General features: G+C 46.6%; 1 protein-coding gene and 1 long non-coding RNA gene across 3 annotated transcripts in view; one reads left to right on the forward strand and one right to left on the reverse strand.

Annotated features, from left to right (window-relative positions):
* The window catches only part of LOC135813779 (uncharacterized), a 50,419-nt gene extending 44,064 nt beyond the window's left edge, over nt 1-6,355 (reverse strand). The window contains exon 1 of one of the 2 annotated variants that reach the window (XM_065326795.1): nt 5,711-6,351. In XM_065326795.1, coding sequence (XP_065182867.1) covers nt 5,711-6,065 — 355 coding nt within the window. In that variant the 5' untranslated portion in view covers nt 6,066-6,351. Of the gene's footprint in view, nt 1-5,710 lie in introns of both variants that reach the window. The other variant, XM_065326802.1, reaches the window with a different exon arrangement.
* A 1,084-nt stretch (nt 6,356-7,439) lies between these two features.
* On the forward strand, nt 7,440-8,473 carry LOC135806856 (uncharacterized). Its single transcript, XR_010551312.1, has 2 exons — nt 7,440-7,602; nt 8,086-8,473. It is a non-coding gene; the product is annotated as an uncharacterized LOC135806856 (long non-coding RNA).
* The last annotated feature ends 5,614 nt before the right edge of the window (nt 8,474-14,087 follow it).

The following is a 14,087-nucleotide window of genomic DNA, read 5'->3' on the forward strand; positions in this document are numbered from 1 at the left end:
GTGCTGCCAAACCGTCCGATTTTTCGGACAGTGTCCGATTTTTGAAGGCACTTCTGAAAACCGGTCCAAAAAGGGAAACATCCGAAAAGCAGCCAAAATGTCGGAGATTATTACTTCCCTATGCAGAAGTCCTGTACTTTCACTTTTCAGTGCAACTGAAGGCACAAATCACTGTACATTTGCTTCTAAAAAGGCTAGCGCTTGGCTGTGGAAGTGCAAAGACATATATAAGGCTGTGTTTACATGAGAAATTTCAACCCGGGTCGAGTTCAGCCCGGGTTGAAAGTCTGTACGATAGACAAAAGAGGTGAGCGTTTACATGAATACAGTTGACCCGGGTCGAATACTGATATGCCGCCAAAAGTCCACTTCTACAGTTCTGTATGGTCACGTGAATCCGTTCGCGCGAAATGTGCAGTGCTGTTCAAACCTGGCGCGAGATACGCACAGAAGTACGTTTGTACGATTTTCTTGACCCTGTAGCGACCTCACTCCCTGAGTATTACGTCATTCTACATACGCATGCGCAAGAAATAAAATCATTCTCTTTGGTCACAACTTATTCGTTGTCCGTTTGGCCAAAGTAGCCGTCGTCTAGGGCCCGACGTAAAACCCTAAACCCGGTTTGGTTTCAACCCTCCCCTTGGGGGGAGGGTTGAAATAAACCCGGGGCGAAATTTTAACCCGGGTCAAGCGCAATGCGTCATGTAAACGCGCCATTCATTTTGGGCACACGGCGGGTTGAAATCTGACCCGGGTCGAACCGTCAACCCAGGTTGAAACGCCTCATGTAAACACAGCCTCAGTAACATGCCTGGATCAGGCTGGATGGCATGTACGCTGACAGTCTGTACAGAGTCAGTGTGCGACCACACTCATCATTACAAAATTCATGACAACTCCGGGGTTACCATGGCAACAAAGCAAATTTTCATGGTGTTTTAGGCGATATTTTGAATTCTCTGTAAAAAAATTTGCCGAGGAGAAAAATTCGCACCATGTGGCCAGCCTTGGCGGTGAAGGGTGTCCGATTTTGGACGAAAATTATTTGGCAGCACTGTAGTACTGTCTTTATGATTAATACTGCTCTCAAATCAAGGCTGCGCATTATTCTCCGCATATACCCTTAATTGCCAAAACATTGGGGAAGTTAAGGCAAAAATTAAAATTTTACCAGTTGTAGTCTTCGGGGTGCTGAGTCGAATGGTCTTGGTCCGAGAAAGCTGAGACGCTCCCTTCCTACTTGAATCCCAATCGAACTCGCGCACTTCCACCGAAACTGGGTGACTGCGCCCTACTAGGTGGGGATTTGTATGCAAAATGTCACTAAAAGCGCCATTTCGTTTTTATAAAAGCACGGATGACCGCGATTGGCCCATATGTTGTAGTCTTTTGGACGCTGAGTCGACTGGTTTTGGTCCGAAAAGGCTGCGATGCAGCGTTCCTCCTTTATTCCCAATCGAACATGGTTGAACAAGCGGTCACGTGCTCCTGGGTGCCCAAATCACCTGGTCACCACGCCAGCAGGCGACAACTTTCACACCAAGGTTCAACTCGAGTGACAGGACTGCACCCAAAAAAGGTCAAACAGGCTAGTAAGTTGTACCCTGCAGGCACGGTGACCAGGTGACTGGCGTACGCAGGAGCACGTGACCACTTGTTCAACCATGTTCGATTGGGAATAAAGGAGGAACGCTGCATCGCAGCCTTTTCGGACCAAAACCAGTCGACTCAGCGTCCAAAAGACTACAACATATGGGCCAATGGCGGTCATCCGTGCTTTTATAAGAACGAAATGGCGCTTTTAGTGACATTTTGCATACAAATCCCCATCTAGTAGGGCGCAGTCACCCAGTTTCGGTGGAAGTGCGCGAGTTCGATTGGGATTCAAGCAGGAAGGGAGCATCTCAGCTTCCTCCGACCACGACCATTCGACTCAGTACCCCGAAGACTACAACTGGTGAAATTTTAATTTTTGCCTTAACTTCCCCTTTAAAAATGGGGGTGCGCATTATACTCAGGTGCGCGTTATACTCCGGCAAATACGGTAATACTTTTTTTTACTAGATCTTTGCTCATACAGTCGTCCCTCTCTAATCCGGCACTTGTTTATCCAGCACCCTTGCAAACCAGCACACTTTCTGGCAAGAAGGATTTTTTTCAGTTCATTTTCTACGCTTTAATCCGGCACTTGAATTCCGCCTCCAGCAGCGATTTTCTGCAACAAATCACTCACACTGTGCATAGAGTAAAACCTGTAATGGCCACCACTCGGATATGGCGACCACTCGACCATGGCGACCACATTCCCTTGTCACGGACTCATTCACATTCAAAACAGCTCTGATAAGGCGACCACTCGCTCAACGCGACCGACGACCACCCACCCGCGACCGCTTTGTACAGTGCTAGTTATGTATATGTATGCATTGCATGGTGCACCAGGCATTGTAGATCTACACATCAGTGCAGGAAGTGTACATGTGCATGGTGCAATGCACGACACTTGACAGGTCTGAGGACCCCAGGCACATGAGTCGTGCTAGAGTAGCATAGGTGTGTGCACTGTGATACACTGAACAAAATGATGTATCACATGTGGATATGGTCACGTGACCCACTGAACCTGGATAAGAAGACCACCTGGCCACGGCGACCACTTTTTCTGGTCCCTTGAGGGGTCGCCTTAGACAGGTTTCACTGTAATTCGATTTTCTAATCCAGCAGGTGTACATCGCATACCGTCAGGGAGCATTGTAACATACGCAACACAGGTAACATACACTTGGGAATATCCTATGCAAGAGCATAGGATATTCCCAAGTGTATGTTAAAGACATGCATTCCACAAAGTACTTGGATTGACACAGAAAATCCCTACGTTTTGACATACGACACAAACATGTATGTTGACAGGTGAGCCGTGTTGGAGGGCAGGATTTGATAATCCAGCACCCTTGTTTATCCAGCAGAGCATGCCGTTGCAAAAGGTGCAGGATTAGAGTGGGACGACTGTACTAAAATCGACCAATACAACCGTGTAAAATAGCATCCAAAGTAACTTAGCAACTCATGTACATGTTAGGAGCTTCTGTACCTGTGCAGCTAGATAATGATTGCGCAACAAAACTGCATGCAGCGACCGGTTGACCTCGCGTCATGTGTCGTGCAGGCCAGGCCTGGGTGCATATGTGCATGTGCTGGTCCCCACAGTGCAGCACAGTCTTTTCTTTCTTCCAGACTCCTGAATCGTATGTGCGCGGGTGACGAGAATCGTATGCGCGCGGGTGGCGAGAAACATAGAATGTGTGGCCTTATACTAGGCTAAGCCAACCTCTTGCTGGTGCTCTTCAATGTGTTGCCTGTACTCTTCATTACCACAGATCTCTCATACACTATCTGAGAATTTGTCTCAGTTGTCTCATTGGCTTTTTGACTGGCTTCTTTCATTGTATTTACTTTCTGCAGCCCAGTGTGCTGCTCGATCCTGCTGGCCTCTATTCTTGTTCTGCTTGCTGCTGCATGCTCTACCCTCCTCTTCCCAGCCTGCTCTCTTTGAACTTCAGCTAGTGTAGGTTTGCCAGCTTGGCTAGTAGCTGGTGAGTGTTTTGTATCAGCTTGGCTAGTAGCTGGTGAGTGTTTTGTATCAGCTTGGCTAGTAGCTGGTGAGTGTTTTGTATCAGCTTGGCTAGTAGCTGGTGAGTGTTTTGTATCAGCTTGGCTAGTAGCTGGTGAGTGTTTTGTATCAGCTTGGCTAGGAGCTGGTGAGTGTTTTGTATCAGCTTGGCTAGTAGCTGGTGAGTGTTTTGTATCAGCTTGGCTAGTAGCTGGTGAGTGTTTTGTATCAGCTTGGCTAGTAGCTGGTGAGTGTTTTGTATCAGCTTGGCTAGTAGCTGGTGAGTGTTTTGTATCAGCTTGGCTAGGAGCTGGTGAGTGTTTTGTATCAGCTGAGATCCAGTACAAGTACAGCGAAACCTGTCTAACCTGTCTACCGCTCAAGAGAACGTGGTCTCTGGAACCAGGTGGTCTCCGTATCCAATGTTATTTGACTGGAAATAGCATGACGTGGACACGACGTACATTGTCTACAGACAGTACATGTGTACAGCGTGGTAAATTTATGACTGCCCTGACACGACTCGGAATGGGCACGCAAGTTCTGACCTGCAAGCCCTCCTAGTTCCTTCGTCAGCTGGCCCAACTAGGTTGCACTCCACCATTCCTGGGATTGTATTACAGACCAAATCCGGCTTTTCCTAGGTTACTTGTAAAATGCCTTGGCCTGTTGGGAGTCCCCTAGTAAAACAATAAAACCTACCTACCTGCCTACCCACCCAACCACCAACCCACCCACCTACCTACCCACCTACCTACGCACCTACGCACCCACCCACCTAGTACCTATCTACCTACCTACCCACCAGCTGTCTGTCCACTCTGGACTGGTCATTGATAGACTCATACTGAGTGGATTGGTACTAAACTGACTTTGCCTTCCAAGGTTCACAACAACACAATTAGCCGATAAGCTAAGTGTGACCCTTTGTGTTCGTTTTCATTTATGATTTTTCCTACTTGGGAAACAATGCCTGAGCAAGGCCCCACCTGATGACGCCAGATTATCTTTGTTGTGATACAGTAACTGACATGTACCAGTGGCGGATCCAGGGGGGGGGGGGGGGGGGCAGGGGGCCTGGGCCCCCCTTTGAAAATTTCGACCTTGGTCTAGGATTACAGTAGACTGTAGAATGAGCGCTCGAAATGACTTGGTGTATCAAGTGGGTCACGCGTGCTGGGTACTTTTATACGTGTCCGGTCACTCCGGTACATGGTGTCACGCACTGAGTCTGTACTAGTCAGCGCGCTGTGTACCGGTGTACAACTACTGTACGCACTGCGACCTGAGGACACGGCCGCACTTCAAACATGTGAAAAACGTGCCCAAAAATGCAGGGCCTGGTACATAGTGCAGCGATCGCGTTGGGCTGAAGTCCTGTATGGTACACGGTGCTGTCGACTTCGCCCTTCCTTTTTCTTTTTCACTTGTCAGAAACTACAAGTAAACGCTCTCTACTTCGCTTGTAGCCAACGGGTTACCTTCAGATATGAGATGAAGAGGAAAGGGTCTGACATCAGGTCGTTCTTCAGTGGACCGGTAGATAAGAGAGCTCGCGTTGGAGAGCCGTCCAATGGTCCGTCGCGGCCGCTGTCGAGTGGAAATGTTCCAGTGCAGTTTGAAAATGTCGTGAGAATGGAATAAAACTAGGAACCGGCGGATTCTGCTCGAAAAGGTGGCATATTCTGCTCGAAAAGCAGTGAAATTGGCAGAACCATACAAACCTTATGGCGGGCAATTCCTTGAATTCTGCTCCATGTTTTTATCCACATACCAAACATCCATGAAACTTACCAGAAAAAGTACCGAATTCTGCCAATTTTTCTGCCGGCAGAATCCGCCGGACCCTAAATACAACAGCTCTTCACAACTTCGGGACTTTGTTGTTGTTGTATTTGTTGTTTTGTTTTGGGGGGGGGGGGGGGGGGATACCTTGGGCCCCCTCTTCGGCCAAGTCCTGGATCCGCCACTGTGTACAGAGCAAAGTGAATGGCCATTTTGTCATACCCTAGATCTCCTCTGATTTGTCTAACACAATGTGTGTGTCATTATGTGTGTAAATCATTATGGATCATTTTCTATGTAAACACTTACCGGAGGACGAGCCAAGTGTTGACTCACGATCTGCCGACATTGGCTTCGCCGGACGGTCAGTTCTCCCACTGGCAGTTGCATCGCGTCGCTTTGCCATGGTGTTGGCAACATGTTTAGCAACATCGGGTTGGCTGTGTTCAATGAGTTTTACGAACGTATCCACCTGTTCCTCCGTTTTCTTCAGCATCAGCCTCACCACGTACTTTGTCAGATCAGACTTCACGTTTTCCTTGCTAGAGGCAGTATCATATTCATCAACGTCCAGCACATCATTCTCCAGCAAGAGTTCCAAGATCAAGGATGCATCTAGATTGGAAAGTAGGAAGGCTATGTTATAGCGCACCCTGTCTGCCATTGTTCACACTCCTGCCTGTCCGCGTGACCACAGTTCACTCGCACTGCGGACTGATCACGATCGACATCGAGTTACTGCATAACTTCTTAGGATCAAAGAGTTGTGTTTTCTCAAGGAATAATACGTCGTACTTTCAAGTACAAGCCGTTCATCAGTTGTGGCTCAGGTACAGAGCGAACTAACTTACTTGATGAAGGCAAACAACTCTTTCGAAAATAACGCTTGAAATGTTCAGCATCAAGCTCGCACAGATCTACGCTCTTCGCTATCAGCACTAGAAAAATAATCCCAAGGAGATGACAATGTCAACTGTGCGGTACTTCAGTACTATACTGCAGTCTGCAGAGGCTTTGGCCGATGTTTTTCAACTTTTTGTTTAGGCAGGTGGCCTGGGGATGGGCTGCACAGTCTGTACTGGGCATGTAATGCACTAATGGAGTAATGCCGTAATGGGGTCTCCGACTCTCCGGTCGTGGTTGCCATGGCGCATGCGTGCATGAAGAAAGACCTGACATAGGTATTTTTTTGTCGTTTTCGGTTCCTTGGCAGAGTATGACTCTGAGTGCATAATCCAAGGACTGATCCGAGAATCTAAAAATTTTAATGAGGCCACAAAGTCTGTGGTTCGACTCACCCGACCGACCGTACAATTTCAGCCCGACCGTAACTTTTTTTCGGCGGGCTGTCGTGTGACTGACGTACGTGGACTGAACACGTCCACGTCTACGTGCTGTGCAGCGTGAGTCTGCGGATGCAGGCGGCTCCTTTTGGACTTGACTTGTAGTTGTACTGCAGTGCAGTGCAGTGAGTGGTAGATCTACGACTGCTGCCTTGTGCTGGTAGTAGAGTCTACTCGATACGACCACCGGCAGACTGGCGAGACTTATTAATTTTTGAAGTGACCGTCCGGTTGAGAGTGATTGCCTCGTTCCAGATTAAAGGGAAACTGAACGCCAAAAATAAGTATGGCTTATCCGAAGGAGAATTGGGCACTGATTCCAATGAGCTATGTCTCGAGCCGATCAGAGAAGAGTAACTGTGTCAAATTTCATAAATAACACCTCCCATATTTGGAAATTGGCCTTGATGACGTGCGTACTGCTTAGCTGTCACCATGCTGTGCATGTTCAGCAGTGTAATTGAATGGAAGAAAACAATTACTTTGGTGTTTTGCAGCTCTGTTTCGTTCCCTGACGGTAACCAAATCTAGATGTAGGAATCTGTTGAGCAGGAGAGTGACACATGTCTTCCCGAAGGCTGTCCAGGCTGCAGTGGTGATGAAGAAGACACGATCATCACCCCGAGATCGATCGTAGCGAATTGGAAAACTCATGGTGAATTTGCTTCCACTCCAAGGCAATGTCGAGGTATGAATGGTGCTTGTACTGCCTTCCAAAGTGAAGAGGAGATGAACATGGCTTTGCATAGCTGTTGTTCTATGCCAACTTACCTACTCTTGCTGGTACCGTAGTGGCATATTGCAAATTTCGTGGACGAACAACTCTAGTCACTAGTGGCTAGTGAGCAACACTAACAGGTGAGATTTTTCAATTCGACAAAAATTGTTTTTGTTTGAGAACTGACAGTGGCAGTCATTAGACTCAGTAGGTGTCTCTCTGCTGCTTCTTTCCCTTCATCGGTAGGGTTGTGCTTGAAGTAAAAATAAATAGAAAATGTGGAACAAAAATCTGATCATGTAATTCGAATTTGAACTTCAAAGTATGTGTACATCAAATCACAAAAATGAATGTCAAGGTGGTGCTGTGCATTGAAAAAGACTGGGAGCTGGCAGCAATGGAAAGGGTAGAAATGAAACCAGTAATGCAGAGTATTCATAAGGTAGAGGGAGATAAAAACGGGAGAGGAGTAGTGAGCACTTCAATTTGAAGTAGTGTCAATAGACAGCATCGTGTTGCATACGTTGTGAATATTGTGTGAATCTAATTATTGTCACGAAATTGATATCCAAAATTATTATCCCCTGAGTAGTATTATGGTGTTCTCCTGTGTTTACATGCAGAGCCTTGACGTTGCTGGACGAGCGACAATATAAATTACATAAACATGTAGCTCGTGATGTGGGATGACTGCCGTATCGCATTGCCAACGCAAACCCATCCTGTGTCAGTGCAGCCATCCAGCAACTTGAACTCCCCGGACCAGATGCCGCTGCACCTGAACACCATGCCGATGGAAAGCCAGGAGTTGATAGCGAAGCATTCTGGTCTGCACAGTACAAGGCAAAGAACAATTATGAATTATAATGCAATGTAATCTTTCCCAAACTTCTTTGTAAAACGAACAAACAGTGCCATTATCACAACACTTGATCAAGCATCTTGATGGAGGTATTTTCCATTGTGCTGGCTCAGCATCTGCACCAGGAAGACCATGTACACTTACACGTATCTTGTGTGTGTGTGTTTGTGTATCTGTATGTGCACACGTGTGTGTGGGGGGGGGGGGGGGGCGCACATGTGTATGGGTAGGAATGTGTGTGTGTGTGGGGGGGGGGGGGGTACACGCACATGTGTATGGATGTGCGCGCTGCATGCGTGTGTCTGTGGGATGGGGTGGGGGTGCACGCACATGTGTACATGTGTGTGCGCAATACAGCATGTGTGTATGTGTTCGTTGAACACAGGGTGTACTCCTGATTACATAAACTTCGTGATCATTGTGATTTCATGTGCTTTGAAGTTGAACTTCGCAATACATGTACTGATGCTTGATTAGATTTATGTTCCACATGTTCTATTTATTTTATTTTACTTCAAGCACTTGTACTATTCAAGCACAACCCTACCAATGAAGGGAAAGAAGCAGCAAAGACACCTACTGAGTCTAATGACTGCCACTGTCAGTTCTCAAACAAAAACAATTTTTGTCGAATTGAAAAATCTCACCTGTTAGTGTTGCTCACTAGCCACTAGTGACTAGAGTTGTTCGTCCACGAAATTTGCAATATGCCACTACGGTACCAGCAAGAGTAGGTAAGTTAGTTGGCATAGAACAACAGCTATGCAAAGCCATGTTCATCTCCTCTTCACTTTGGAAGGCAGTACAAGCACCCTTCATACCTCGACATTGCCTTGGAGTGGAAGCAAATTCACCATGAGTTTTCCAATTCGCTACGATCGATCTCGGGGTGATGATCGTGTTTTCTTCATCACCACTGCAGCCTGGACAGCCTTCGGGAAGACATGTGTCACTCTCCTGCTCAACAGATTCCTACACCTAGATTTGGTTACCGTCAGGGAACGAAACAGAGCTGCAAAACACCAAAGTAATTGTTTTCTTCCATTCAATTACACTGCTGAACATGCACAGCATGGTGACAGCTAAGCAGTACGCACGTCATCAAGGCCAATTTCCAAATATGGGAGGTGTTATTTATGGAATTAATATTTGACACAGTTCCTCTTCTCTGATCGGCTCGAGACATAGCTCATCGGAATCAGTGCCCAATTCCCCTTCGGATAAGCCATACTTATTTTTGGCGTTCAGTTTCCCTTTAAGGACGGCCTTCTGTTTTGGGATGAAGGACAGACGAGATTGCACTTTCCTCGAGTATTGGGAACGATATTTCACCTGTACCGGTAAGTTGCTGCTCCATGTGTGCAAGCACAGGAAGCGTCGATGGAAAAAGCCCATGTATTCGTGCACGCCGACACCAAACTAGCAATACATGTACCGGTACATTGAACAATTTGTACTTCGAAGTAGTTCCCGAACTTACTATCAACTCGCATCGTTCTTCATTTGCTTGATGATTTGGACAGTCAGAGTCACCGCTTGAAGTTATTCTCTTCTCGTTCCAGAGCTACACAATGTTTCAAAGTATTAGCCAGTGATCCCTTTATGCAACATGTATGGCATAACACTGCGTAATAATACCGATGTACTGGGTGTCTAAAGGCAGTACAGTGTATTTACATGCACTAAAAAATATATTAAAAAAAAAAATCCGCCCGCCCGCCCGTAAAAAAAATGTCCATGTTAGTCGAACCACACACCTTCTTTAGTTTGGCCTGATGATTAATTTTATGAATCGAGTAAACGGTTGGTCCTACAATGTCAGTGATAATGGTCAAAGATTGAATAAAGCCAGACAGTTATAGAAAAACACTTGTTGATCCTCATGATTTCGATGACCACAGACCTGAGACTGGAGGATTGAGGCTGTTGGATATTATTTGAGCATCCATTCAAACGTCAAATGGAAATGCGATGGTCAACTGATCTAAATCGTTGCCTAACGTTACAATAGCGCACGTGTCTGGTTGCTCTACGGTATCCGTGCAGTTCCGTTCGGTACCTGTATGGTCCAAGAGTATACGACAGTGGACTGGAAATTTCGGACAGGGGACGAGTGACCACTGCTAGCGAGCTTTGTGGCCAATGACGTGGCCAGGGTTGTCCGCGATTATTACAGTGAGTGAAAGCAGAAAGGATAGTCCAGGAGCAGAAGCCTCTTGAGGAACGTGCAAGCTATGAAAAAAGGCATGCAATGGCGGCCACAGTCACACGCGTAGCAAGTAGAGGCTTGCTGCAAAGAAAGAACTGTGTCTTTGTGCTCCGCCCATACAACACAGCAAAACAACAACAGAAATGCATAGCCAGTGGCTGGCGACTCTCTTACGGCCGTTGGAAAGCTCAACTGTGTTTCAAGTGTCAAAAGAACTCTCAGCGCTGAATCCAACCTACCAGACTGTAGAGCCATGGAGATCTTGATTGGTGGGACACACGGATCAATGAGCACCGCTGAAACTGCATTCTGGGTAGCATGACTCACTGAGCGTCTGTGAGGACAGTGCAGAGCATGATTTTTATGATCAATCAAAAACTGCTGTTTGCTGTTACGCGCACAATGATATGTACACATGCTCACTGGAATGAACTGGCAACGCTGGTGTTGGTGAAGGGAACGGCCGATATCTCCAACCTAACCTGGCAGCCGTACAAAGGCAGCATCATGATGGCCAGCTTGCCTGACGAGTTTATCATCGCTCAGTATCCAGAACCGTTCCAGCAACTTCCCCACAATGAAGTGATGATGATGGAAGCAAGGTAGCCAAATGTCAAGCTGGAAGACATGTTATCACTGGCGGCATACTGGATCAGAAATTGAGCACGGAGGACAGCTTTCACAGCAGAGATAATCAGCCATGTATCAGTGGTGGGTGCAGATAGCAGAAGCCAAGAACGGAGAAGGATGGATAACATTGACAGCAGAGGTACGTTGTTGTTGTTGTTGTTGTTGTTGTTGTTGTTTTTGTTGGCGTCATCGTCGTCGTTGTTGCTTACTAGTATGTCATCATTGTTGTTGGTTTTGAAAACAAGTTTACAGTAGAACCCCCCCCCCCCCCCCACACACACACACATCACCATCACCATCACCATCACCATCACCATCACCACCATCACCATCACCATCGCAACCTATCCGGAAAGGCTGGGACCGGACCCTGCCTATAACTGGGAATTTCCCGAAACTTGGAATAGTTTTGTTTTTCCCGTCTGAGCGTAGACGGAAGTCCTCTGATTAGGGAACTTTTACTGTACTGTCAAGATTGTAGCAAGCTGGGTGGAATCATGACTATGGGTGAAACGAATCAGTCACCGAATATGCTCACATGATTCGTTTTCATCGGCCAGGAGCCATCATCAGTAATTTAATAAGTTACTTCAAACAAGTATGACTTTGTTATCCACTTATCCACTTAAGGGAAGTTAAGCCGTTAGTCAAATTTTCACGTGTTGTAGTCTTCAACGTGCTGAGTCGAATGGTCTTGGTCCGAGGAAGCTGAGACTCCCTTCCTTCTTTTTCCCAATCGAACTCGCCACTTCCACCAAACCTGGGTGACTGCGCCCTACTGGATAGGGATTTGTATGCAAAATGTCACTGAAAGCACCATTTTGTTCTTATAAAAGCACGGATGAGCGCGATTGGCCCATATGTTGTAGTCTTTTGGACGCTAAGTATACTGATATTGGTCCGAAAAGGCTGCAATGCAGCGTTCGGCCCTTATTCCCAATCGAACATGGTTGAGTAAGCGGTCAAGTGCTCATGCGGACACCAGTAACTTGGTCACCGTGCCTGCAGGGTACAGCTGACAGCCTGCTTGGGCGCGTTCATGTCACTCGAGTTTAACTTGAGTTGAACCTTGGTGTGAAAGTTGTAGCATACCGGCACGGTGACCAGGTGACTTGTGCACGCATGAGGACGTGACCGCTTAATCAATATGTTCGATTGGAAATACGGGCCGAACGCTGCATCGCAGCTTTCTCCAACCAAAACCTCTTGACTCAGCGTCCGAAAGACTACAGCATATGGGCCAATCGGGGTCATCCGTGCTTCTATAAGAATGAAATGGCGCTTTTACAAATCCCCATCTCAGTGACTAGGACGCAGTCACCCAATTTCGGTGGAAGTAGCGAGTTCGAAAGGGAATAAAGGAGGGAGGGAGCGTCTCAGCTTCCTCGGACCGAGATCATTCGCCTGAGCACCTCGAAGACTACAACTGGTGAACATTTGATTTCAGGTTTAACCTCCCTTTAATTGCAGTTTGTTTTGAACCAACTAAACCAAAAAGCATTTCAAGCACACAACTCCTTGCAATATGAATACTAGTATACATGAAATATCTGACTGTCATGTACATTGGACAAATCACTGGGTTTTGTTTGCAACGGAAGTTGTCATTTGCTGTTTACAGTTGTTTTAAAAAATTTTTTACAAGTATTCTCAATGGGCTATCCGCATTTGCAAGTATTTATCACACGTGAAGAAAACGGTGGCTTTTTGAGATCCTCCTCCAAAGCGTGCACACATGCATGTAGTGAGTGAACCGTTCGCCTCAGTTGTATGTGCACACTGCTCTGCACATTTGTGCATTGAGAACTCTGCTTTGAGGTGCCTTGACCGGCCTTGTTAGCACATGTAGTGAAGTCATTACGATTCCTTTGAGAGATGATTAATTAACATGAAAAGAAGAAGTAAATTATCGTGTCCGTTCCCAAAGGGAACTCACGATGGCCGCTAACACCCGGTAAACCCTAGCGGCAGATGCAGCGCCTAACGGTGGGGGTGAATGGATAAGTCTCACAACCACTGGCAGAAGTGCCGAGAAACCCCATTACGGCATTAGCTGCATCCATGTACCCCCTTGTACCTGGCCACAAGTTCCCAGTTGACTGTGGGTTGCAGCGCTGCTGGAAAAACGCTCCCAGGCAGGACTTGAACAAGGTACCTCTCGTATCTCAATCATGGTCTTTGACCAACCCACTGTGCCTGCCTGGAATTAACATTCACGTGGAGTATAGTGGGATGAGGAGGGTGGGTCAGAATTTGAAAGCTGTCTTCAGGCAAGGGAACTGGAAAGGACAGCAAGCTCTGTTGTTCGCACGGGAAGTCTGCACATGCGCAGATCATGCGGGCATGTGATGGGGATGTTACACAGCAGTACCGTATTATCTCTAATATAAGCATAGTCTCCAATAATAGCACGTCTCCAATAATAGAACACCTTGGGGCGGCATTCAAAAAATAAAGTGCTCAGTCTCCATTATAAGCACACTGTGTAAATTCATTATCTGTACCGGCGAAAAAACCCTGAAATGTGTGTGTCTGACATGAATTTGGCATGGCAACATGCCTCTGAAATGAGGTTGAAATAATAATGGAACAGTCTCCAATAAAGGAACGTCTCCATTAATAGCACGGGGCGGAGGTACATTGAAAAAATAAAGGACCGTGCTTATATTAGAGATAATACGGTATGTAGAGAGAGCAAGATCGTGCGCACACGTAACGAGGGCCATGCGACCCGTTACAAAGAGCCAATAGCGGAGCGATGGTACGTGACTGTTAACAACGGTTTAACTAAATGGTTTAACTCATACGTAATTCATATGTTAACCGAACATTATTTAAAAAAAATGTTGGTATAGTAAGTGTTCTTGGAAAAAAAGGAGAAATCACTGTATCCACCTGCACCCCCAACATATGTTTTGTACCGT

This window comes from Sycon ciliatum, chromosome 1 (genome assembly GCF_964019385.1).
Source record: "Sycon ciliatum chromosome 1, ocSycCili1.1, whole genome shotgun sequence".
NCBI classification, from domain to species: Eukaryota; Metazoa; Porifera; class Calcarea; order Leucosolenida; family Sycettidae; genus Sycon; species Sycon ciliatum.